The sequence below is a fragment of the Mesocricetus auratus genome, unplaced genomic scaffold, assembly GCF_017639785.1.
Source record: "Mesocricetus auratus isolate SY011 unplaced genomic scaffold, BCM_Maur_2.0 Super-Scaffold_100006, whole genome shotgun sequence".
NCBI lineage: Eukaryota > Metazoa > Chordata > Mammalia > Rodentia > Cricetidae > Mesocricetus > Mesocricetus auratus.
In genome coordinates this window covers 104,456,067-104,483,450 of record NW_024429190.1, presented here as the reverse complement: position 1 = coordinate 104,483,450, position 27,384 = coordinate 104,456,067, and the positions used below count along the sequence as shown (strand labels likewise).

Genomic DNA, 27,384 nt, shown 5'->3' with positions numbered 1-27,384 from the left:
CAGAGGCAGGTGGATCTCAGTGAGTTCAAGGTCAGCCTGGTCCACAAAGTGAGTTCCTGTACAGCAAGAACTGTTACACAGAGAAACCCTGTCTCAAAAAACAAACAAGCAAACAAAAAAACAAACAATAAAACATGGGGAGATTTCAGAAATGTTAATAGTGAAATGACTTCCAAGTCTTAAGGGAGGCCACATTCTCCCCCCGCTGTCCTCTGTGTGGCTTTGGAGCCTCCTCCTGGCACTCACTCTGTAGACCATCTTCTCACAAGACTACTCTCTGACCTGTCTCCCTGTAAAGACAACTGTGTGTGACAGGGAACCCTGTGGGTCCTCTCAAGTTTCCATCCCTAGGCTGCTCTGACGTTCCCTGACTTCAAACAGTTCCAGCTTTCGTAAACACAGTCATACTCCACAAGAGCTTGCAATTCTAATGATCAAACTAACTGTAAATTAAAAACACCCAGAAAAGAACGTATTTGAACTGAACATGACTAAACATGTATGGCTTTTATGATTATTATTCTCTAAATAATATAGTATAATGATAGTTTTGCATAGCACTTGTGTTAAACAAGGTACAATTAAGTACTCCTGAAATGATTTAAAGCATAAAAAAAGGGTATGTCTAAGTTATATACAAAAATACACCATTTTACACAGGAGTTTGAGCATCCTTAGATTTCAGTATATCTGGGATTGGTCCAGGAACCAAAACCTGATACCAAGGGACAGCTGTATAGTCCCCTGTTGATCCCTGCTGTCCCTCCTTCAAATGGCTCATTAGAATTTGCAAAAGTCCAGGCTCAAACCCAGCAGTGGTGATTACACCTTTAATCCCAGCACTATGGAGGCAGAGGCTAGTTCAAGGCTAGCCTGGTCTGTAGAGTGAGTTCTAGGATGGTCAGGGCTACACAGAGAAACCCTGTCTCAAAAGACAGTCCAGGTTCCTTAATCCTGCAGTGGAGGCATTGTGTACACTAACCCCAGCTATCTTTTGGCCTCCTTTCCCCATCTTCACCCTGATCACATTTTCATCCTGTTACCCCTGCCTGCGTGAGTTTCCCTTTAGCGGCTCTGGCTCAGTCTGTATCTGACTGGGCATCCTCATCGGCTACAATGGACTTTTTTAAGGCCCCTCCCTGTTTTCTGGCAGGAGACCCCTTTGAGATACCCTCATCTCCTTTCCTCTTCAGTTCCTTAGCAGAGCTCTAAGAAATGAGGGTCCTCAGGGACTTGTGCTGACCAAGTTAAGATCTGCAGCACAGCCCCACGGCCAGCTAACCGCCTCATGCCAGTGGCTTTCCTGAGAGAAGGTCTTGAGGTCATGGCCTGTTACTTATCTGTCTTTGCTCTCAGCACCCGACACAGTATACAGGAAACATATACAGACAATTCTTCATTTTTCTGAGACAGGTTTCTCTGTGTAGCCTTGGCTGTCCTGAAACTCACTCTGTAGACCAGGCTGGTCTCAAACTCAGAGATCAACCTGCCTCTGTCTCCCAAGTGCTGGGATTAAAGGCGTGCGCCACCACTGCCCAGCTGAAAGACAGTTCTGAATTGGGTTGAAGAATGTATAAAAAGTTAGGTTATCATAATGAGATAATTTTCAAATTTTTCTTCCATTGATACAACACTTCTATAATAAACTTATTAAATGATATAATATGGGCTTTTCCAGTTAGATTTTGCTATAGTCTGTGTATGAAGTGTGCCTCCAAGTCCCATGTGTTGAAGCTTTGAGCCCCAGCCCTGGTGCTACTAGAACCTTCAGAAGACAGGAGCTAGAGGGAGAAAGTTAGTCCCTGGAGCATACTGCTGAAGTGTATATTCCAACTCTGGTCCTCTGTCTGTCTCCCAGCAAGCCTCCTCTGCAATATACCTGCACCATGATATACTGTGTTATCTTGGGCCCAAAGCAGCAAGGCTAAGTAGTCACGGGCTAAGACTGTGAGCCAGATCACACCTTCCCTGCTTTTAAGTTGACTGTCTCAGGTACTCTGCCACAGGAACAGAAAGTTTACTAACAGAGACTTAGATTTCAATTAAGCTATCCTTTGTAACTACAGGACTTTAGAGCACGACCCCCAGTTTCCTCATCCCTATAAAGAGGAAGAGAATATCTTTTACAAGGCTATGGAGAGATTTAAACTAGACAATTTAAGTAAAACATAAAGCCAAAAGCCAGGCACTTGGGCGGCAGAGGCAGGTGCATCTCCATGAGTTTGAGGCCGGCCTGGTCTAGAGAGCAAGTGCCAGGAGAGGCTCCAAAGCCAAACAGAGAAACCCTGTCTCGAAAAAACCAAACCCAAACAAAAAACATAAAGCCAAATAAATATTAGCTCCCTTATCTTTATTTAAAGCAGAATAAAGCAAGCATATTCTAAGTGTCCTCTGCCAAGGGCTCCAGATAAGAGCTCTGTGTCATCAGTCATGTGAGATCCCAACTGCTCAACACGACCTCTTACTGTACTTACCTTCAGTTAAAATTTGTTTCAAGAAAGACTGCTTGAAAAAACTCCAAGTCAGTTTAGCCTCTTTCCAATTGACAAATGCCTACAAGAAAAACAAAACATAAAACAAAATTTCCAGCATCTCCAAGCTAAGAGCTACCTGAGAGGCAAACTCACTTCTGCCCCCTACGATCCCAACTTGAATAGCTCCCGTTGAACCGTCCATCGGTGCTGAGCATACAGAACAGCTGGACCCAACTGGAAGACTGAGGGTGGCAGAGGCTTCCAGCAGTGTTCAGAGAAGTGCCATGGCCACTGAAGGTGTGCTGCGGAGGCACTGAGGGCGTACTGCAGAGGCACTGAGGACGTGCTGCAGAGGGCACTGAGGGCGTGCTGCAGAGGGCACTACGGGATGCCAGCCCCTTCTCTTCTTGCCCTTCCCAGACAGGGGAAACCATTTTGCCCAGTCATGCACTTCCGCTACAATGTGCTGGCTTGACACAGGCCAAAAGCAGCAGGACCAACTGACCATGGATGGAAACCTTTTCTGGACGGGCGTCTTGTATTCTCAGTACCCAGGAGGTTGAAGCAAAAACATGCTGAATCAAGGCCAGCCTTAGTTATAAAGGGAGTTCTAGACCAGCCTACACTAAAAGTAGGCCCCATCTCAAGAAACAAAACAAAGGACCTCAAACAGGAGTGGTGGCCCTGTATTCCAGTATCAATCACGATGCAGAAGAGAGGACTGACCTCCTTCAAGACCATGCTGGGCTACAGAGTGAGTTCAAGGCCACCTAGACTATAGAGTGAGACCTTGTCTCTGAACAAAACTAAAACTAGACTAAACTTTCTTTACGATTTATTTCAGGTATTTGTTATAATAACAGAAAGCTGATTTCCAAAATGGGAAGGCAAAGTTTTAGGCATGCCTAAACTATACGAAAAGAGCTCTAAAGAATCATTACAACCCCTTTGGATGCCTTTGAAATCCAGACAGTACACTACCACATCTAAAACACAGTTCACATTCAAGTCTTTTCTTTAAAACAAATAAAGCTGGGCACTGGTGGTGCATGCCTCAGGAGGCAGGCCAGCCTGGTCTATAGTGAGTACCAGGACAGCTATTGCTGTTACACAGAGAAACCCTGTCTCAAAAAAACAAAAACATAGTCGGGCAGTGGTGGCACACGCCTTTAATCCCAGCACTCGGGAGGCAGAGGCAGGCGGATCTCTGTGAGTTCGACGCCAGGCTGGACCGACAGCCTCCAAAACAATACAGAGAAACCCTGTCTCGTAAAAACCAAAAAAACAAAAACCAAAAAAACAAAAACATGTGTGTGGGTGTGTCTATGTGTGAGTGTGAGTTTAAGTGTGTGTTTAAATGTATGTGAGTGTGTAAGTGTGTGAGAATGTGTGTTTGAGTGTGTGTGTGTGTGTGTGTGTGTGTGTGTGTGTGTGTCTGAAGCATGGAAAGCTAAAGAACAAACTCCTCCCCCTCGTATTCCTTATTTTCATACTAGGTTCAGCCACTCTGGGGCCTTGACGCAGTTGTGAGGTGTAATCACATATTCCAGAAGAAACTCAACCTTCCCGGGTCAGATAAACCACTCAGGATTGATACAATAGAGGAAAGCGTAGATTAAAATGATAATAGCAACAACAAAACCCTAACTTTACCTATGACTCTTCTGAAACCTTCAGGACCCTCAAACTGCCACTTCCTAAAGACAACGAGAGTAAGAAGGAAACAAACTCGGATAGAGCAGATCAGCCTGTGAGTGAGCCTTACAGCCAGGAGGCTGACTACACAGAGTAACCAGTTCCCCTCAGTTCTTAGGGGGACTCAACTTTGTCACACAGGCATTCTGGAGTCTCACATGTCAAGTCCAGAATTATAATTCTTTGTTTTCTGCAGTCACAAGTAAAATCACTTGGTTTTTGGTTTTTCTAGACTAGGTTACTCTGTAGCTTTTGGAGGCTGTCCTGGAACTCACTCAGTAGACCAGGCTGGCCTTGAACTCACAGAGATCCTCCTGTCTCTGCCTCCCGAGTGCTGGGATTAAAGGTGTGCGCCACCACTATCGATGAGCATTTGTTTTCCTGTTCAAAAAGGTTCTAGCTGTGCAGCAACCATGTGGATTGGTTACTTGTCTCGTCGCTGTGACGAAACACCTGGCAGAGTAGCTACAGCAAGGGAGGAAGGCTGCTCTGGCTCGCAGCTGAGCGGACAGTACATCAGGGAGGGAAGGCAGAGGCAGAAGAGGTGGCCGCTCACACCGCGTCCACAGTCACAGAGCAGGAAACAGTGGGTCCCAATGCTCAACTCCTTCCTCCTTTCAATTTAGTCCAGGACCCCAACTCATGGGACGGCTCTGCACACACTGAGGGTGTGCAAGGGTGGGCCTTCCCACCCTAATTAACCTAACTGAGAAAGTCCCTTTCAGACACACCTAAAGGTACTTTTTCTAGATGATTCTAGCTCCTGTGGGGTTGACAATCAATATTGGCTATTACACTATGTCACCCAGGCTGACCTTATTTATGACCCTCCTGTCTTAGCCATACCTCGACAATTAAAACAAAACGTGTGGGTGTGCACACTCCTGTGCGTGAGAGTGTATGTGTGCGTGCATGAGTGTGTGTGCCTGTGTGCCTGCATACACAACATGTGTGGGTGGGCATGTGCCACCGTGTGTGTGTGGTGGTCAGGAGATACCTGTGTGGAGTCAGTTTTTTCCTTCTCCATTTACATGGGATCCAGGGTTTGAACTCAGGTTACCAAGTTTGCTCAGCCAGAGCAACTTTACCAACCGGGTCACCTCATTGGCTAAACGTGACTTTGACCTCTCTCCCCTCTAGACTCCACTTCCCAAGTGCTAGGATCACAGTCCCGGCCACCAGGCCTCCTTTCTGTGGGTTAGAGCTTGAACCCAAGAAAAACTCTAACAAATGAGCTAGCTCCTTTTTTATTTCTTATTTTTTAAGATAGGGCCTTATGTGGCCCACGTAACCTTGAACTCAATATGTAGCTGAAGATGACACTGAATTCCAGATCCTACCTGCTTCTACCTACCAACTGCTAGAATTAGAGGCACACCATCCCATCCCCTGCTTCCTAATTTTAACATACTTAACTCAAAATATTATTCTGCCAGCACTCAGGAGGCAGAGGCAGGCAGATCTCTATGAGTTCGAGGCTAGCCTGGTCTACAAAGTGAGTTCCAGGACAGCCTCCAAAGCTACAGAGAAACCCTGTCTCAAAAAACCAAAAAAAAAAACAAAAAAACAAAAAAAAAATTATCCTGCCAGACAGTGGTGGCACAGGACTTTAATCCCAGCACTTGGGAGGCAGAGGCAGGTGGATCTCTGTGAGTTCAAGGCCTGCCTGATCTACAAAGTGAGTTTCAGGACATCTCTGTCTTGGAAAACCAAAAAAGAAAAAAATATATTATTTTTCCATGTGCTGAATATGAAATATAGCAGCATTTCATATATTCTTTGTTGCCCTAACCTTTAAAGTGTAGAATGTATTCTAAAACTTACTGCTCTCTCCACTCAGATTATTCTAAAACGCTCTACAGTCACAGGCGGCTCAGGCCAGATAACTATCTTAGACAGGGCAATCCTAGGACACCTCTGAGAAAGTGAGGCTCTTTTCATCCCTCATTCCCCCGCTTTTTCTTTAGATAAGAAGAGGATGAACCTGAACCTTCCCAAACTGTGCCGTCTTCAGGGTGTCAATTAACTCTCAGCAGATGTCAAAGCGTATCTCTAGCCCTGAAGTAAGCCTTCCCCAGGCAGAAGGAAATTGGGCCACAAGATATTTATTTAACACTGGGGACTGGAGAGTTGGCTCAGCGGTTAAAAGCACTGGCTGCTCTTCCAGAGGTCCTCAGTTCAATTCCCAGCAACCAGGTGGTGGCTCACAACCATCTGTAATGAGATCTAGTGCATGCAGGTAGAACACTGTATATATAATAAATAAAATCTTAAAAAAAAAATAAAGATGTTTAACACTCGGCAATCATCTCCTTTATCTAGAACAAAAGGTGCTAGACAATCTCACACCACTAGAGGGCACTATGGACCACTCATCCTCAGATTCTGCCCATGGTCCACTCTGATCGCACAGTGTCCCTGCCCTGGCACAACAGTATTGCTCTGAGGGAACCTGTGCTGTAGCACCTGCACTATTTTCAAAGGAAATGAAAATCTGAAGCTTGCCCCCCCACACCCCATCCCTCACCTGCCCCGCCCCAGACAGACTGTTGGCTACCTCAAAAGCTTGCACCCATCCCACCTCACCTTCTCAAATGCTGGGATTAGCAGTGTGTGCTGCTATGCCAGACCCCATGGTGCTCTTGTTGAAGCCTACTTGCCGGTAGGTAGTAAAGGTGTTTGGGCAAACGACTCAGCTTTCAAAAGCGAAAGTCCTTAGGAGAGTGAAACCCTGAGTGGGAGCCCTAATCCCTGCAGCCCATGGTTCAGAAGGAAGGGCCACAGTGTTCATTGAGAACACACTGGCGGGAAGTCCACGCTGAGGCTTGGGCTCTCAGCTCCTGAGTGACAGAAAGGAGGAGCAAACGCTGGGGACTCGCATCCTTCTGTCTGGAGTGGTGCCTCTTGGGATGTGAGTGGCACTGTGGAGTAACGCTGGCTGGGTACACAGAGCTCTGAGTTAAGACAGGCGCGAGCTTCTCTGAAACTCCTAAGCAGACAGACAGCCCACAGCCCCGCCGTGCTATGAGGCGTAAGGTGACTACATGAAAGGGGGAGTCAGTCTTGTCCTGCTGAGTTTTTCATTCTCCGCTTCCCAAACTCTTGTGACTCAGGGAGATCAGCTGTGTCCTTCCCACACGGAAAGTCACTGGGAAGCCCGGGGCCAGCCATCACCTCCATCAGGCCACACGGCACCCTCTCCCTTCCCACCCCAGTCCTCACGGGCCGCTGACTGCCCAGACTTGCCCGTCCTCCCTTTTCATCCTCCTCGAGACTGTCCTTATAGCTCTTACCTGGGACACCGCCCTGGCCTCCCACTAAGGCGCTGCTTGCCCATCCTTTTCTCTGGCACCAAGCTTAGCACCTAGGGTTTGAACTGCTTCTTGACCTAGCCCAAAGGCCAAGGGCAAGACAGCCAACTTTGCTAAGCCTTGGTTTTGTCCTCTGCAAAATGAGATAAGCTCTACTGGTAAGGGATGTCCTTCTGTATGCTGTGAGTATGTGCTGCTATTATTGGCTGATGAATAAAGCTGCTCTGGCCTTTGGCAGGCCAGAATATAGCGAGGTGGGAAACCCAAGCAGAGGTACAGGGAGAAAGGAGGCAGAGTCAAGGGTTACCATCCAGCTGCCCAAGGAGGAAGGTGTCCAAGCATCACAGGTTAATTTACATGTAAGAGCCAGCCAGTAATAAGCCTGACCACTGACTAAACAATTGTAACTAATAGTAAGCCTCTGAGTGGCAATTTTACAAGCAGCTGTGGAACCTGGCAGGACAGCAGAAAAGCTTCTAGTACACTCTATCTTACAGTAAGATTAGCTAGACGTGGTGGCACGTGCCTGTGACAACAGCACTCAAACTCTTGAGGCACGAGGGACTAAGAGCTTAAGGCTGGACATATGGTGAGACCAGTCTCAAAGAGAGACAGAAGTTCTGTTTCCTGAGAGAAAAGTGAGAAGCTATGAAGCTCCTCCCACATGGCACCATTAAAAAAGTCTTTCAGATTTGTGTGGAAACCCAGCACTCAGGAAGTAGAGATAAGAAACCACAAGTTCAAGGGCATCCTCGGCTACGTAGTTAGAAGTTAGCCTGGGTTACATTAGTCCCTGCTTCAAAAAGGAATTCTGAGAAGAACAACCATTGTCTTCACTTATATATCCAACGCCAAGTCTACCTAGTTCCAACTGATAGATAACTCCAAACTGATGCTACACAGTTGCCCTTGCTAAACTCAATGGGTCACAAAATAAAACAAAAAGCTGTGGAGTTCATCTCAGCAAGCACGTCTTCAGCGTGAGGCCATATTGAATGCGTTGTGGTGGAGAGATCCGATACATGCTTAGACAACCACACCTCAAGACAGCGTGCATTTGGTTGAACTGAGAATTCTATCTGGAGCAATCAGGAAGGCTTCCTGGAGGAAGCTGCCTTTGAGCTGGAGCTTGACATGGGTGGGCAGAAGTGGACTGCGTATGTGTGGTAGTACTCTGAACCATAGAAGGTATGCTTAAGCCTGCGCGGTGCCCATCAGTGGGTTGGGACTGAGAATATGGCTATTTCATCCGTGAGGTGAGGAGGAGATCTGTAGGAAATGGCAGTTAGACAGGGGAGTGGGGAGCTGGGAAAGGGAGAGCCTGGTCAGTAAGGTATTGCATGTGTGCAAAACTGTTGAACAAATTTAACTTTAAAAAACTAAAACTAACAAATCTTTTTCTATTCTAAAATAAAACCTTCCTTAAGTTCCACTGCTCCTGAATTCAGGTCAAACTCTGCTCTGCTGGGGTTACTGCCATTTGGTGCTATCCCAGCACCCATGCTCACCCCCCTTCGTAATCTCTCTCTGGTGCTAGCCCGGCACCTATGCTCACCTCCCTTCATAATCTCTAGCCACTTCTGTCCCTCCCCCTGTCCGTTCCACTCAAATGCCCCACTTGCCCCATATTCTGAAGCCTTCCTGAAAGCTCCTATAGGCTCCCCCGTCCATCCTGAGCTGCTGTTCTGACGACACTAAATGAATGCAGTCTTGCCGTGTGGTTGGCTGAGCATGTATCGGATCTCTCCTCCACAGCGCAGTCACCACTCCACAGCTTCACTTAAATACCAGCAGTCTTCTCAGGTTACTCAGACGTGACAGAGAATATAAAAGCAGTAGTCATTGGAGGTGCCACTCATTTATTTCAAATCTAAACAAAGCCAGGTGGTGGTGGTGGTACCTCACGCCTTTAATCCTGGCTCAGGAGGCAGAGGCAGGTGGATTTCTGAATTCGAGGCCAGCCTGGTCTACAGAGCAAGTTCCAGGACAGTCAGGGCTATACAGAGAAACCCTGTCTTGAAAAACAAACAAACAAACAAATCTAAACACATATCTATAAAAAAAATGGAATTCTAGAAGACTAGGAAGGGAAACCTTGTGATTTGGTTGTTGATTTTGCATGTGACCGTGAGAGTAGTTTTACACTGGAGTCTGGTGCAGAAAGCTGCTCCAAGGAGACAAACAGGCTTCTGCTTGAGGGAGAGTTGAATATAGACTATTCTCTTCTTGTCATTTGTCTTGTTGTTTTTGAGGCAGGGACTCACTATGCAGAACAGGCTGGCCTTGAACTTACGGAGATCCACCTGCCTCCCAAATGTTGGGATTACAAGAGTACACCTCTACACCTGGCCTAAGACTCTTCTCTTTACGCCTTTAAAAATAATAAGCCTGAGTAATTTTTCTACCTGGAACTTCCCATCTTTAAGCAAATAAAAAATTACATGGGCAATAAGCCCAATTCTTTTGGAGCTTAGTTACCCACATAAAGCAAAGCTGGTCCACAGAAAGCAATTACAAGGAAGTGGACTCAAACAGCCCTCTCATCTGTAAAATGGAGACAACCGCATTTATCTCACAGGACCTTGGGAAAACATAACACAAAACCCACGTCAGTGCTGGCAGAGAGCAGTTACTATAACCTACTCCTTCTTCCCTCCCTGAAGCTCTCTCTCTCCCTTCATCCATTTCTGGCACTACCTGGAACTGAACTTGGGCCTTTCAAATACTAGGCTACATCTCCAGACTTTCTTTTCTTTAAAAATTTTACGGCAGGGTCTCACTATGCTGCCCAGGCAGTCCTTGACCTCCTGATCCTTCCGCCTCAGCTTCTTGAACGACTGTCATGTGCTATCATGCTCATCTTCAACGGGCCTTTTCAAAGTTCAAATAGCTTCATGGAGCTCCTGAAGTCTTCAGATGAGCCTCCTGGGTCATGTAAGCCAACAGTTTCACTTTAAAAATAAAGAGTCGGCCAGGCAGCCTTTAATTCCAGCAGTCAAGAGGCAGAGGCAGGTGAATCTATGTGAGTTCAAGGCCAGCCTGTTCTACAAAGCCTGTTCCAGGACAAGACAGCCAGGGCAGTTACACAGAAAAACCCTGTCTCAAAAAACCAAACAAACAAAAAAGTAAACAGTAAATTAAAACATAAGGGCTCTAGCCAGGTGTGGTGGCAAGCTACATTTCCAATTATTTGGGAAGATAGGACAAGAAGGTTGTTTGAGCCCAAGAGTTCAGCACTAGTTCAGGCAAAAGAATCAGACCCCTCTCAAACAAAACAAAACCCGAGTCTGCAGGCTTCAGATCTCTCCCTGTTGCCTTCCAAACCGACAGGAAGCTCTCTGAGGCCTAGAAATGTGCCTTCCTGATGTCTGGGTTCTAATCACACCAAGCATGGGGTCAGCCATTTCAGAGCAGGGGCTTCTGCACCACCACTTAGGCACAGGTACCCTCAGTGTGGGCTGTGGTTAGACTTGAGTGTCACACCACTGCCATCAGTGTCAGCCAGCTCTGCCCTGGAAGCAGCAGTGTGAAGATGGTGGCGCCCACTTGCACCAGGCCAGTGTTAAGTCTGTCCAGGTCCCATCTCACCAGGCTCTCAAGACCTTACAGGGGATGGATTATTATTACCCTTATTTGGCATGTAAAGAAGCTACTAACAATTCAATTGCACCTTTCCAAAGCATGCCAGAAAACGGGGGCTGGTCAGGTAATGGTGGTGCTGAGAGACCTTGGTGGGGAGGGACTCTTCTAACCAGGAATCCTAACCATGTACACCCACAGATGAGACACAGCGGTGGGCAAACTGTCACTGATTAAGGTTTGCTAGGAGCAGCTGGTGAGAATGGAGCATTCCTTGTCAACAACCGAGAGCACACGTGGCTCTGACGCACACCATATGCCAGGTCCTTCTTAAAAAGTAGCACAACAGGACTCCATAACCCTGAGATGGCTCCCACACTCAGCTACCTTTCAAGTGATCATGAAAGAGAAGTCCTGAGCTGAGAAAAAAGCCCGTGCTCAGCACGGGGCGGAGCGATGGAGAGTGTCTGCGGGAAGGCTGCGTGGTGTACTGTCCCGAGAGACGCTTTGGCTCCAGGCCAGCCAGCAGGACTAACTGACCATCAGGGCTAGGAACACAAGGCCAACAGCCCAGGAGTTTGAGAATTGAGAGGAACAAGGTTAGGCTTCACTCCCACGTGCCAGCATCCAGTTTTCTCATTTGGTCTGAGGGGAAAGCAGCCATGTGAGATGATGGCCTCACGCCGAGATTAAAAACAAACAAACAAAACGAGGTGACACGAGCCAGACATGGCGTCTTCCATGCCAGCACTCACAAGGCTGAGGCAGGAGGATTCCAAGTTTGAGACTATAAAAGCAAAACTTTGTGTCAAAAAGAAACAGGAAAAAAAAAAAAAACCAAGCGCTGGGAATTATCCAGGCATTCTCAGAATTCTGGATTGCCTCTGCCAGAGGTCAGTCCACAGAGAGGAGAAAAGACACAGAAGAGAGTGGGACACAGGGAACTTGATCCCCTGTGGGCTCCTAACTTCCCTCCACCTGCACCTAGGGCAGGTACATAGTGTGCTCAGTCTCGACTCCTGAATCCTAAAATACAGAGTGACACTGTCCATCTTTCAGAGTTGCTGCAAGCCCTAGCTGAGGTACAGGAAGCTCGTATAGGGCGTAGCATAATTCTTCTCTCCTGGGAGTAGTCTGCCCTGGGGAGATGCTGCCAGTGCTGTGCTGCTGGGCAGACGTGCTAGCGGCCTCAAGAGGCCAGGGATGCTGAGCACTGTGCCGTGCACACCACAGCCCCTGTATCCTCTGATGCTCTGCCCAAAAGTCAGTGCTAAGATTTGGAAATCCCAACCTGATATGTGTGGCAAGGACTCAGTAAATACAACCTTTAAAAGTATCTTTTCTGCTATAACAATAAGCCAGTCGCAGTTTCTTTATCTCAAGGATAACCATCATGTGTGAAGAAAATGATAAGAGATAAAAAGGCTTTACTCACTCTGCTTCTTGGAATACTGGGTAACAGTTGTGTTATTTTGGAGACAGGAAGAGTCAGTTGCTTGGTTGATTCTGGGGAATGCAGTACTTTTATTAAATAAATCACATAGCAGAGCACCAGAATGGTAGTATAGAAAAGCTGAAACATGAAAACAAAGGGTTGAAGGTAAGTTGTTTTGATACAGGCATGATTACAACAGGACTGTAAGATTATCTCTGAGGTAAACAGAACTGTCTTAATTAACTGCCCTTTTCAAAGAGCAGCACAGCACTCCACTCAGGCCCAGTTCCTCTGCGATACCTTTGTGCACAGGCTCCAACACTTCACTTGGTTGGAGAACATATTCACCATGGCAGACGGCCACAGGCTCAAATCCAACAACGTCAGGTACCCACCCAGCAGACTGTGGCTCCAGGTGTCCCCACTGTGCTGACAGACAGGCTTCTGCCATCATTTAGGGCCCAGTTTCCCATAAGCCGTGGAACTCATGCCATTTACGATTACAAAGCAGAACGGAGCTCCTGGCTCTCTCCTCCCCACCTAGAGCACTGGCAGGGTGACAGCTGCTTCAAGCTGCAGGAGGAAAAGGCGGGGTTGTGATAACGCCCACCTCACCCTCCACCCATCTGGGACAAAAGAATCGATTCTGGCAGAAGTGGGCCATCAAGCTTTTGTTTGAAGACTGGAAATGAGTATCCAAAAGGGCCCCTTGTCACAGGCTCCCTTCTGTCCTCCTTCCCTTCTGAGAACTGGGGCCACCAAGCCCCTCTTTCTACTTGCCTGCATCAAGGTAACTCCTGTCAAAAGCCGTGTGACAAGGAAAAAGAGGAGTCATGGTTTGGTAGGCCTCTCCTTTGCGCGCTACTCTCAACCACGCGTAAGGATGAAGCCTGCTGTCCTCCCTTAAAAGACAGGCAGTGTGGCCGGGAGCCACAGCAGCTAATACTATGTCCTCGGTGATAAATGTGCTTTTCCACCTCTCCTGATCCCCTGCTGAGCAGAGTTTGGGGGAACAGTAGCAGCAACCTGAAGGCACCACAGCCACAGGATCCTCCTACTGTCTCCATCAGGAGAAAGCCACACGATAAAAGTTACAACTTCAACTACAGGATTCAGTGGCTTATAGTTCACTTACATTGTTGTTAAATCATCACTATCTAACTCCTTAATATTTTTATCAGTTCAAAACAAACTATAATTAAGTACTGCTTATTCCTCCATCATTTAGCAACTAATCTCCTGTGTTGTGAGCCCGACAGTCACGGACATTAGATATCAGCTGAATCATATAATTGGCTTGACTACTTCTTTCACTTAGTATGTTTCAAGGTTCATCTTCATCTGTATCCATAGTGTATCAGTAGCTGTTTGGTCTCACAACTGGCCTCTGGCTGTTGTGGGACTCTGGAGACCAGGCTGCACTCAGGCTTGCACAACTTCTCCTCCTCTACCTCCAGAGTGCTGCGATTACAGGTAGGCCAGCATGCAAGGCAGCTCTTAGAACTGACTGACATTCCTTTATATGGACATACCAAATTTTGTTCATCCAATTCATTAGTTGATGGGCATTTGGAATATGTCTGTCTTTTCGCCACTGTCCATAGTGTTATGAACATTCTCTTTGGTGTATATACTTAAGAGTAGAAATGTTGGGTCATATGATAGCTCTGTTTAATTTTTTTTTTTTTTTTTTTTTTGGTTTTTCGAGACAGGGTTTCTCTGTGGCTTTGGAGGCTGTCCTGGAACTTGCTTGGTAGTCCAGGCTGGTCTCAAACTTACAGAGATCCGCCTGCCTCTGCCTCCCGAGTGCTGGGATTAAAGGCGTGCGCCACCAACGCCCGGCTTCTGTTTAATTTTTAGAGGCACTGTCATATAGCTTTTCATGGAGGCTGCATGATTTTATGTGTAGACCAAAAATGTACTGGTTTCAATTTCTCCACAACCCTGCCCTCATATGTTATTTTATACCTAACAAGAAAAAATAACCACCCTAGTAAGTGTGAAGTAATACCTCACTGTGGTTTTATTATTTGTTTATTTGTTTTTAGTTAGATTTTCTCTTTGTAGTCCTGGTTGTCATGGAACCCATAAGGTAGACCAGGTTGGCCTTGAACTCCCAGAGACCCACCTGTTTCTGCCTCCCCAGTGCTGGGTTTAAAGGTCAGGACAGGCCCTCACTATGGTTTTGATTTGCATTTCTCTAATAATTATTGATTGTAAGCATGTTTTCATGTGCTTGATGTCCATTTATTTTATATAGTCTTTAGGAAAATGTCTGTTCAAATTCTTTGCTCAGTTTTTAAGAGGGCTTATCTTTATTGTCGGGAATAAGTATTATTCTGAGGTGAGTTTTATGGGCAATTTAAAGAAGAACTTGGAGGCCAGTTTGACAAGGGAACTCTCATATACCACTTCATATGTCTTTTTGATGTCTGATAAATATCTGATCTTAGGCTACTTTAATTTCATTTATTTATTTAGGTTTTCGAGACAAGGTTTCTCTATGTATTCTTGAACTACAGGCACTGAGCTCACAGAAATCTGCCTGCCTCTGTCACTTGAGTACTGGGATTAAAGTTGCGCACCACCATGCCCAGGTTTATGCTTCATTTTTTTCAGATTTATTTATTTACTATGTATAGTGTTCTGCCTGCAGGGATACAACTATTACAGATGGCTGTGAGCCACCATGTGGTTTCTAGGAATTGAACCCGGGACCTCTGGAAGAGCACCGGTGCTCCTAACCTCTGAGCCGTCTCTCCAGCCTCAGGGCTCATTTTTAAAATAGTACTTTCACTCTAGCAATGTCTTCATTGCAGCTGGAACTATGGACTACACCTAAAACACACAATGGAGCCAAACTGCCAGCCCTGAAAACGAACTTGCTTGGACTTGAGTCATTCTCTCTGAATTATGTGAGATTTCAATCTAAGTTTAAAACACACTTGGCAGGGTTTCCTCCTATTCTGCAAACAACTGATTGAAACTCAAGGAAAATAATACGCATACAATTCGGTTCCCACCCCACCCCTTGGCTCCCCTGCCCCTACTCCTCCATAGGTCTAGTAGACAATCAAATCCAGTTTCATATGGACCCGCCCAGAGAATGTCTAAAAGAACTTTTGATGCTGGACAATTGGAAAGTGTATGGCCCTCCCTGGTCCCTAGGGACACAATGGTGCCCTGTGTGAAACAGGATGGATATAGCAGCTGGAGAAGTGGTGGCAAGCCAAAATTCTGGAGTTTCCAACTATCCTGAAAAGCATGAGTATTGTGAGCATAAAACACACGCCGGTGGGAACAAGAAGCGGAAAACAGAAATGTGGGTTATGTAAGGAGTAGAGAATGATTCTCACCTGAGCCACAGAGAAAATGAACAGGCCCCAGTGAGGCAGCCACAGCACAAGAAAGGCCGTCAGGACACTCCGGAGGATGACCGACATGCTCTCAGCAAGCACCTGCGCACAGAGGGAAAGGAGCCAGAGGATCACAGGGTAAATAAGGAAAGGCATAACACACACGGAATAACACACATAACACACACAGAATAACACACATAACACACACGGAATTCAGCATGGTGGCTATCCTGCTGCAGGGGATGGGGCGTGTTTAGACGGAAGCACCAATAGTAATGCTTTATCTCTTGGGATAAGTGGGCAGTTCATTCATCTTTAGCTTTATGCCGTAAGATATAATACATATATATGCTACTACGCATTAAATAATATATTTTAAAAGAGGAAAAGAAACCAATATTAGGATTCAACTAAACAAGATTATTTTTTAAAAATATGAACTATTTTATAGAGATCCTAAATTTTAAATTTCAATTCTAAATATTATCTTCCTTATTACAAAACCTGCTTTTCATTTATGATATAGAGGTAATCTGCACCCCCAGCCCGAACTGTGTGTGACCAATTCGTTCATACATGTATATGTATGTAAGCAGGTACATATGCACAAGGGGGCCAGTGATCACTGTCAGGTGTCTCCCTCTAATGCCCTCCACCTTATGTTTTGAGACAGGGTCTTTTTTTTTTTAAGATTTATTTATTATGTATACAGTGTTCTGCCTCTAGGTCAGAAGAGGACACCAGATCTCATTACAGATGGTTGTGAGCCACCATGTGGTTGCTGGGAATTGAACTCAGGACCTCTGGAAGAGGAGTCAGTGCTCTTAACCTCTGAGCCATCTCTCCAGCCCCGAGACAGGGTCTTTCACTGGACCTGGAGCTCAGTGATTGGCTAGGCTGGCTGGCCAACAGGACCCAGGAACCTTCTGTTTCTGCCTCCTGTAGTACTGGGATTAAAGGTGTGACTTGTAACATGGCTTCAGGGACAGAAACTCAGGTCCTCATTTCTTGTACAGCAAGCTTTTCACTGACTGAACTGTCTCCCTAGCACCTACTTGTTTTTGAGATAAAATCTTATAATGTAGCCCAAACTAGCCCTGAATACACCATCCTCCTGCCTCAGCCTCTGGAGCACTGGGATTATATGTGTCCACCATCATGACTCAATTGGCAGGAACAAACTTTAGCATAGCCCATCTGACAAATTTAAAATAATAAACAGCACACAACCAAAGGCTGGAAAAATGATTCAGTAGTTAAATGCACTGCCTCTTCTTCCAAAGGACCTGGGTTCAGTTCCCAGCACCCGTATGGTGACTCACAACTGTCTGTAGCTCCAGTTCCAGGAGATCTAACCCCCTCTTCTGTCCTCCAGAGGCACCAGGCACCCAGCTAGTACACAGACACACATGCAAGCAAAATACCCATATATTCCAGGCCTGCTGGCACACACCTTTAATCCCAGCCCTTAGAAGGTACAGGCAGGTGGATCTCTGTCAGTTCCTGGCCAGCCAGAGCTACACAGTGAGACCCTGTCCCAGAACAAACGTCAGTAATAACACCAAAACCTCACACTTTCCCTTACTGCTCACACTTCTTATTCACAACAGGTTCACTGACCTTGAGCTTGACAAACATGTGTGCTTGTGCCAAGACCCAGAAAGGCTCTCCCAGAAGTTCCACCACTGCCGAGAGACCAAAGAGTGCCACTCCAGCTCCGTAGTAGGGGACCACATTTGGATCAGGCACCTCAAGCAACTGCAACCAGACCCAGCCCAAGAGCAAGGACCAAAATACACCCAGGGGAACACTAGAGGAATAGAAAAGATGTTTTTAATACACAACCTCTGTCTTAAGTATAAAGATGCATTAAACTAGTAATGCTGCGTGAAAACAAGAGTCATCATGAAAACAATTTCCACAATATGAGGCTGTTAGCAGGGAATGCAGGCATTACCCACATGCCTGGCACCGTGACTTAGCCCTTGATCTCACTGACACTCCACAATGATCCTCAGCCATTATCCCACTTAGAAGGAAGCTGAGGCTGAAAGGAACTGGTAATTTGGCCAAGAACAGAGACAAGACCCAATCCCGACCTAACCCAAAGCCTACATCCCATGGTGTAGGAAATTTTCCAGAAAAAAAAACTGTTGCCTATGCTCAGAGTGGCTGACAGACATCATGCAGTCAGCTCTTGCACTCCAAATAATCAATAGTCCTCAGCATGGCACCCATTTCATGTGCTATCACAGTTAGCTGTCACTCTGCTAATAAAATGAACGCTTGCCGGTCCTTCTGACAGGCGCTGCTGTGAGGCGATCGAGTTGTCCACTGGGAAACGCCTCCTCCCAGCAGGGATCTAGCTGGAGAAGCCATTTTAGTTTTCAGATGACATACTTGGTCTACAGGAACATTCTAAAGAATTGAAGAAAAGTGTTTTTTAAAAATACTAAGTAGTTGCTAAAAGTTCAAAGGAAACTACAGGGCAGAAAGATTAGGAATAAAGAGTGGAGCAGGAAGCCAGGAACCCTGCCCTGAACACCTCCTTGCTACGGGACAGGAGACCACGTAAGTGTCATCTCCAACTCAGACACTCTCCCTTCCCGCTGTAAAGCTAGTCCCCAGGACCCAGTCTGGAGACAGTTAGCTTTCGGTGGGTTCTGTCACTTCACTATAACACTCCTGGCATGTGTGTTCTTAGAACTTGTCACCTGCTGAAGTCCAACTCACGTTAGCCACAGGAGGTTGAAGGTCTGACCCCAGTCTCTCTGGGCACCGCCACTCAGACAGGCTCTTCGGAAGGCCTCCCTGGCCAGGAAGATGGTCGTTGAGTAAAGCAGTGTTAGTCTACAAAGCAAATGTAGAAATGGGTGAGGCCTTCAGGCCTGTTCTAATGTTTCAGTGAAAGAACCTTTGAGATTCTTCTAGCAATAGGAACAAGAAAAGACAGTTGTCATAAACCACTGGTGGCCTGGTGGCCCAAACCTGTGATTCCAACTACATGGGAGGCTGAGCCTGGAAGACAGCAAGTTCAAGGCCTGCTGGACTACAGAATGAGTTCAAGACCAGCCTGAACAACTTAGTGAGATCCTACCTCAAAATAAAAGTGAAGAGGAGACTACAGACACGGCTCGGTGGCACAGCACTGCCTAGCATGTGTACAGGAGTGCAGAAAAGACAGAGCAAGCCCGGAAACCATGGTAGGGATGCAGAGCACAACGCCTCTGACAAGACTCCCATCGGATGGATGGATCCCCATGGAAACCAGTGAGGACCCAAACAAGGCATGCTTGACTGTGTGTGCTCACAGCTACATCCCAGACAGACAGACAGACAGACAGACAGCCTGCGCTCATGGCTGAGGGCAGAGGTGTGGTCCTGACCGTAAGGAGGAAAAGAGCAGCTCATCGCCCCCATAGCAAGGGGACCTTCTGGTGACACTGGAGACTCTGTGAGAGAAGCAGAGGTTCTACTCCAGGGAGGTGCTAAAAGAGTCTCAGGGAGACCAGCAAAGCAGGTAGCCAATAGAGGCTGCTGTAACCCCTAGGATTTGCCTGAGTAGCTCAGTCAGGTGGGTCAGTCTTCCTGCACCCAAAGAAAAGCAGCTGAGGTTTCCCTGCCTCTACAGCCAGGGGCCTGATGAGGTTGTCAAGGTGCATCCTACTCCCCAGTAGCCCAACCAGCATCGCAGGTGAGGAGCCAAAGCCACACCTTAACAGTGAGGAAGAGCAGGCAAAGACTGTCGAGGCAGACACCTGGCGATCTGGGGGGAGGATGCATGGGAGAAAATTCTGACCCCTCTTTCGTTCTGCTTTTTAAATGGTTTCTCAATGACTCCTCTCCCTTCACCACCCCTCGTGAGACTATGAACCATACCTAATACAAAGTTCCAGAAGACTGCTCTGACAATACCAAGTTTGAACACAGCCATTAGGCTCTTTGAAAAACATGGTAAATGTTTAGATGGTAAATACCAGGCATGAAATTCTGTCTCGAACATACTGTCTTGTTTATCAGGATATGAAGAAATGTCTGAGAGGATGAGCTATTCTCAGGACATTATTTCACTCGTTTTTTGTGTCATTTGTGAAGACAAAATAAGTGTGGGTGTCCTAGAGCAGAGAAGAAACAAGCTGAGCCTAAGACAAAACAAGTTCACTTTGCACAGAATCAACCACAAGGATTCGTGCTCTGGTCCCAGCTACCATATCTCAGCTCTGAAATCACTGAAGCCGAGACGGAGGTGGCTGGGTGTTCCAGCCCTGCAATTACGAGACACATCCTCACCAACTACAGAATCCCTGCTTCCTGTGTTGTGTCAGCAGGACAAGAACACTGGATTGATTATACCTGAGACGAGGTTTGCAATGAACTACTCCCACTCTTCTCCTGGGCTCTAAGAGCAGAGAAGCTAGAAGAGCTGGGGAGAAGTATGCATTTGGAGGCTGCTAATGGAAAACACTGCACGGGTCCATTAAACACAGCAGGGCCCGCTCATCCCCCACCCTGCACTTCTCTTCAGCCCACTGCTAAAACACTCTGTTACTGGGGAAAGCATACGATTCTAAATCTAAATCTGAGGGTGGCACATGGGTACAGCCTGAAAAAAAAGCACAACTGTGATAAGTGACAGGAATTGTGGACAGTGCCAGGGTACATTCCTTACCTGACATTCACTATGCCCACAATCTCCTTGGACAGGAAGCGAAGAATAAATGCGTTCAAGACAAAGGTTATTAATCGAAACAATACCTGTAAGAAAGTGCATTTGTGTTACGTTTGGGGTTACGATTGGCGTGTTGACGTCACTGAAATGAGGACTGAGAAGCTGTCCTTCCCCGTGTGATATGACGACACGCAGCAGCTCTGCTATGGAGACTCTTCTCTAAGATGCTCACTCACCTCACTGGCTTTCTGTGAGCTGTGTACCTCCTTAGAGCAGTGGGCAAAGAACCCGGGACGGCATTTGGAACTCTCCCTTACTTACTAATGAGAGAAGCCTGGGCAGACTGAGTCTTCAGGTTCTAAGTCAAGGAGATAGAGAGAGAACTGCTGTAGTGCTTCACATTATCCAGAACCCTAGCTAAAACCTTCTCCAGACATATCCAGCCTATAGCCAATGGGCCACTTGAGACCCAAGATAACTATGGATTCAGCCCAACACATCTTTGGATGACAAGGTCAAAAGACTGACTCCCAAATCCTCTTTAGAAACTGAACACACCGAAACAAGAGCCTGCAGAGTATAGTAGGCTCACTAGGAATCTGGGGTCTAATTTCTTTCTTCTCTGCCTGGCAATACCTGGGGATTCCAAAGACGTTTAATGTCTTTGAAATCTGATTTCCTTAGTAACACAGGAAACACTATGTTTATTGAATACTTGCCTCTTTCCAGAGAGGAGTTGATGCATCTTTTAAGTAACAATTGTAGTAATAAGATTAATGTAAAATGTGAGTGGGAAAACAGGCACACGTCCTAAGACTTTCAAATCTGTCCATTAAAGAAAACCATCTAAAAGCCAGGCTGGGCAGTGATGGTTGCAGACCTTTAATCTCAGAATTCAAAGTCAGCCTGGTGTACAAAGTGACTTCCAAGACAGCCAAGGCTACACAGAGAAACCATGTCCTGGAAAGCGAAGGAAGGAAGGAAGGAAGGAAGGAGGGAGGGAGGGAGGGGAGGGGAGGGGAGGGGAGGGGAGGGGAGGGAGGGGAGGGAAGGGGAGGGGAGGGGAGGGAAGCCACCTAAACAAAGAATCCTTCCAATGAGACATAGGAAAACAAGAAACTACAATTAAATGGGGCTCCCAAGCGGAGCTGCTGAGTAGGATGCGTGCAAGTCTAACTCGTGCTCTCTCCTCATCCCAGCTACAAATGACAAGTCACTCAGCGTTAGGCATGCTCAAGGTTACCCATGTGCACAGCTGCCTTTTTTGGCAGATTCAATCACTGTAGACCAGAGGACTACCATGGTCTGAAAATCTCCCGGCCATTAACACTGTTCCTAAAGAGACACCCATGCCAAAATTACCACCATGTTTATGGAGTCATAGATGATCTTTTCTATCTGACAGAAGCTCTGTAGCTTCTTAGAAACATGTGTGTTCATACACACAAGCCAAATTCTGCACTCACTGCTGGTAGCAGGGAACCAACTCACAGTCTTAGTGAAGTCCTCAGCTGAGGCCGCCTGTCACTTAGCTCTTAAATGCATACCTCATCTTCTAATTTTTACAAGGCTCAACTTTCTGTCAGATGAGGCTAAATATCTCATAAGGTTCATTACAAGACTAAAATAAGATTATAGAAGTGAAGACATCTTAATGTATAAATTAAAGGCAATAAAATGTACATTGTGATTAGCTCAGAACTAAGACTCACAAATTACATAATAAAATGTAGCTGCAACGCTACCATAAGTATCAGCATTATAACTTAAGGAAGCATGTATGACTGAACTAAAACAATCAAGAAATCTACATTTTATGGCTACTCTAAAAATCCACATATACAATTATAAAGGTCATCATTGTGTACAATAATATGTGCTGATTACAAATTGTACATTTAAAAAGTTACTATTGTACAAAACACTTAAGGTCTTAGGTCATATCAATATCTTCTAAGTGATCTGAATAAAAGTTTGCTCTAATAAAGTCGAATAAAGCTAATAAAGGTTTAAGGCCACCCAGTGGCCCTTATTAGCAACATATCCTCTATTTACTTTCGTAAAGGACTTTACATTTATAGAAGCTTTTACATTTGTTATTTATTTAACCCTTAAAAACAACCAAGCAGGCCAGCCATGGTGGCACAAACCTTTAATCCCAGCATTCACAAGGCAGAACTGGGCAAATCCCTTTGGAGTTTCAGACCTAGAGAATTCTAGTCCAACCAGGGCTAAACAATGAGACCCTGTCTCAAAAGCAAGACCGCAAAAGCCAGCCAGGGCTGGGAATGTAGCTCAGCGATAAAACTCTTGCTTAGAACCTGTGGGGTTCTGAAAGGCTCAACTCCCAACGCCAAACAGCAACCAGGCAAAGGCGGCAGAAACAAAACTCGTCATGAAAGGGTCTGCCTGGTATCAAACAGCAAACAAATGGGCCGGTTTAATGTTACAGTTAAGTCACTTGACCCCTACTCCTTTGTCTTCTATGGCCAGTTTCTTTTTCTGTGGAAAAATAAACACTATGTATAACGCACTGAGGTCACGCATACTGCGAAATAGGAAAACGAAGAACTAGACAGATGGAGTTAAACCAGGTGGGCAGTGCTCACTAAGCCCATACCCTGTGCAAAGTGCTTTTCTCTATGTGGTTACCTTGTTTCATCCCTACACTGCCATTTACGGACCTACCACACTAAGAAAGCAGCTAACACTGATAAGCACCATGCTTTGTGCCCGGGCGTAACAGGATTTCATCTAGTCTTCCTAATGACCCTGTGAGGTTGTATTACTGTTCTCATTCAAAATAGTGATGCATGTCTGTTACCCCAGCACTTTGTAAACAGAAGCAAGAGTATCAAGAATTCACGACCAGGCCGGGGGTGGGGGGGCTGGGGGGGTGGGGGGGGAGTGGCGCACGCCTTTAATCCCAGCACTCGGGAGGCAGAGGCGGGCGGATCTCTGTGAGTTCGAGGCCGGGCTGGACCGACAGCCTCAAAAACAATACAGAGAAACCCTGTCTCGAAAAACCAAAAAAAAAAAAAAAAAAAAAGACTTCAGTGAAGTTGGGTTGATAAACTGGAGAATAAGGCATCAAGAAAAATGAGAAACTTAGAAGAACTGACTTTTAGGGAGGAAAGAATCTTTAGACACTCTTTTGATAAGCGGTTCTCAAGCATTCCTAATGCAGCAATCCTTTAACACAGTTCCTCATAAAATTATTTTCGCTCCTACTTCATAGCTGTACCCTTGCTGCCGTTACGAATCATAACGTAAATGTTTTTGGAGGTAGAGGTTTGCCAAAGGGTTTGTTGTCTCATCATTTGTATATTTCTTGTGCTTTTTCTTTGTCTCTTTTTTCTGTTTGTTTTTATTTTATCTTCTCCCATTACTTTAAATGCCTATTTGTATGATAGTGTGTGTGCTTGTGTGTGTGTGTGTATTTTAAGTAAAAATTAATAGCCACAGATTGAGAACCGCTGATTTGGATGAACAGGCCAAGTGTCATCTGGGGAACACAAAAGTCAAAAAATGGCCTACCCAAGGACACACAAAAGACGCAGTTTTTTAAGCGCACTCTGGGATGCAGGTGCTATGGTGAAGTGTGCTTAATTCAGATGATCCCAAACAACACTTGCAACTGCTTTCTGAATTAGAAACTATGACCCTCATTCTGTGGACGAGGAGCTGAGGCCCCGGGGCTGACGTGATTTTCGTCCTGGGTCGTGCAGCGAGTCCTGCCTGAACCCGGATCCCCAAATCTCAGCTACGCCCTTTACGTGCGGACCAGCGTTGCAGGCAGGTGTCTGACAACCCAAGGTGGGACACACAGAGATGAACCCATTCAAGCATCAGCTTGCGGGGCACTGAGGAGCCTCTGCCTCCCCACTGCCAACACGGAAATGCAGTCTTGGGAAAGGAAACGGCTAAGTCCGTATGGTCTGCAAGGAAAGTCGGCCGTGCAGCCACGACTTCCCAACTCCCGGGCCCGGCGCCCCTCCCGCCGCGGGGGAGCGCGGGGGACCCAGCACAGCCCCCCCGGAGCTGGCGCAGCAGCAGAGTACCTGCAGCAGGAGACCTGAGGAGGCCAGCCGGGCTGCCTGGCCCAGCACCTCCTGGCTACCCATAGCCGCCACGCCACGGCTCGGAGGAGGAAGCGCGCCTGGCGCCCGCTCCGTCGCGGGGAGATGACGTCACTAGCAGCCTCGTTCCTGATTGGGCGCTTTGCCGGCAGTGGGCGGGGCACAAGGAGCTGCGCGTCCGAACGTCTTGTGAGGCTGCGCCTTAGCCGGTTCTTGTTTTTTGATTTTGGTGTGTTTTTTTTTTCCTTCGTTCCGTGTTGGCCTAGAACTTGCTGCGGTAATGTTGGGCTTCCTCGGGTGCACCCCCCCGGGGACCAGATGTTGTCTTTTGGTTTGTGTGTTGGTTTGATATTTGATTTTATTTATTTTTTTGAGATAGGGCCTCATTAGGTCGTTCTAGCTAGCCTGCAACCCGACGTGTAGACCAGGCTGGCCTCGAACTCAGTGATCCGCCTGCTTCTGCCTCCCCAGTACGGGGATTCCAGCTGTTATTTTGAAATAAACTCTCGCTGTGTAGCCGAGGCTGGCCTGGAATTCACTTACAGAGTCTGGGAAGGCCTTGAACTCCTGATCCGGTGACTGAGACTACAGGAGTAGACCGCCAAAACAAGCTGGCATCTTCTTTGTTGTGCTTTGCTTTTCTAATTAAATGTTTATTTTTATGTAGTGTAGGTGTGTGTGTGTCAAAGAACAACTCTTGGGAGTCAGTTATATCTACCTTTGCCTGGGTTCTGAGATCAAGCTCAGAGTGGCAAATTTACAAGGCAGGCACTTAACCTGCTGAGCCAATTTGCCAGCCTGTTCTCTGCCTCACTTCGTAGTACTGGGGATTGGACCTAGGGCTTCATGCGTGCAAGACAGGTGCTCTACCACAGAGATTACAGCCCAGCCCGATTCTTTTTATTTTTTGGATGAAAGCCGTTTCCTTTTATGAATGTTTCTTTCTTGCAAATAAATCAAATTCGATGGGCAGTCTTAGAAGATGGCATCATAGACTGAGAGTGCTTACTTAACATCCAGGGAAACTCTAGGTTCGGTCCCAGCACCGTATATTCTTACCCTGGTGGTGTATACCTGAAATCCAACACACACAGGGTGAAGGCTGGAGGATCAAAAGTTCAAGGTTATCCTTAGCCAGCCTGGGCTATAGAAGACCCTGTCCAAAAACAAATCGAAGAAAAACGAATGGTCTCAGAGGAACAGAGCTCTCAGCAGAGATGCAGAGAATCAGTAGTCAGATTCTGGCCATTGGCTCTCACACAAATCCATTCATAGCACCCTTCTCCCGGTTAGGATGGACAGGACTTCTCCCCATTTTACAGAGGAAGAGCTGAGAACAAAAAGACACAGTATTTTCTCTTTTTTTTCCAGATTTTTAAATTTTTAAATTAGAAACCAGCTTGTTTTACATGTCAATCCCAGTTCCCTCTCCCTCCCCTTCTCCCCTGCCCCCCACTGAACCCGTATCCCATCCCCTTTCTGCTCCCCAGGGAGGGTGAGGCCTTCCATGGGGAATCTTCAAAGTCTGTCATATCATTTGGAGCAGAACCTAGGCGCTTCCCTGTGTGTCTAGGCTGAGAGAGTATCCCTCTATGTGGAGTGGGCTCCCAACATCCACATATGCTAGGGATAAATACTGATCTACTACCAGAGGTCCCATTAAGACACAGCATTTTCATCTACGTAATTTTGTAGAAACCTTCCCAAAGCTCTGATACTTGGGCCCAGTTGTGAGGAAGAAAGCAAGCCTTGTTCAATTCTGCACAGCATAGGCCTGGGCACAATGGATCAAAGAGCAGACTAGAAGTGCTTGTATACATTTTTTTTTCACAAAGTCCCCAACATACACGATCATTTTTTTTCTAACCTCTAAAGCTTTCCTTGATCTCAATCAACTTCTTTTCGCCTTTTGCATCATTCACTGTCTTTATCAGTACATTTTAGACCCCTCCCCCAATTTGGGGCCCTTAACCACAACACTCGGGAGGCAACTCTTGTCTTTGTGGGTTTGAGGCTAGCCGGGTCTACATAGCAAGTTCCAGACCAGACAGGATGACATAATGAGATTCTGTCTCAAAACAAACGAACAAATGAACACCTGGAACCCTTACTGGTCCTCGAAGAGGCCCCGTGAGGTTCATCTTTGTTTCTTTCTCCTTCTCTGCCTAAATCACTTTCCTGACAGTGCTTTTTGCCTTCCTGGGGCCCCAATCCTGACTTCTAACTGCCCGTAGTCAGTGCTTGCTGTGGACTAGATGTCCGTGTCTCCTCAAAACTCATATAATGACAGACCTGAATGTGGTGGCATTAGGAGAGCACTTGGGAAGTAATTAGGTCATCACGATGTAACCTTTATGATGCAATCGGTGGCCATATAAAGAGGGCATTGCCTATCATGTGCAGACATGTGGTTTGACTCTCAGCACCTAAAAAGACATATTTGAAGAGATGGTTTCTCTGTTCATTGTGAGAGAATACAGCAGGAAGGTGGCATCTACGGACCAGGAAGAGTCCCCTCACCAGAACCAAGGCTCCAGGAATGGAGAAATAAATTTCTGCAGCCCAATATGACTGCGCCTTAAAGCACTTTGTACTCTTGCATAGATCTTTGTGTGGCCTGTTTTACAGTGGAGAGATGAAAACGTGTATCTCTATCTAACTAGCCTGTGAGCTTCAATCAGACAGGAGTCAGCCCAGCAGGATTTGCCTCCTACGGTACTGACAGAGAACGTTCCTACACTCTCATAAATGCCTCGTGGAACACAACTGAACTCAGAAGATGA

The 27,384-nt window shown here is 46.4% G+C and overlaps 1 protein-coding gene across 1 annotated transcript in view; it reads right to left on the bottom strand.

Annotated features, from left to right (window-relative positions):
- Rft1 (RFT1 homolog) overlaps positions 1-24,712 on the bottom strand; it is a 41,109-nt gene extending 16,397 nt beyond the window's left edge. Inside the window, exons 1-7 of the mRNA XM_005085213.4 lie at positions 24,584-24,712; positions 20,523-20,608; positions 18,587-18,703; positions 17,474-17,663; positions 15,851-15,952; positions 12,495-12,632; positions 2,475-2,553 (exon numbers count right to left, since the gene is read on the bottom strand). Coding sequence (XP_005085270.1) covers positions 2,475-2,553; positions 12,495-12,632; positions 15,851-15,952; positions 17,474-17,663; positions 18,587-18,703; positions 20,523-20,608; positions 24,584-24,646 — 775 coding nt within the window. The 5' untranslated portion in view covers positions 24,647-24,712. The remainder of the gene's footprint in view (positions 1-2,474; positions 2,554-12,494; positions 12,633-15,850; positions 15,953-17,473; positions 17,664-18,586; positions 18,704-20,522; positions 20,609-24,583) is intronic.
- Between the last annotated feature and the right edge of the window lie 2,672 nt (positions 24,713-27,384).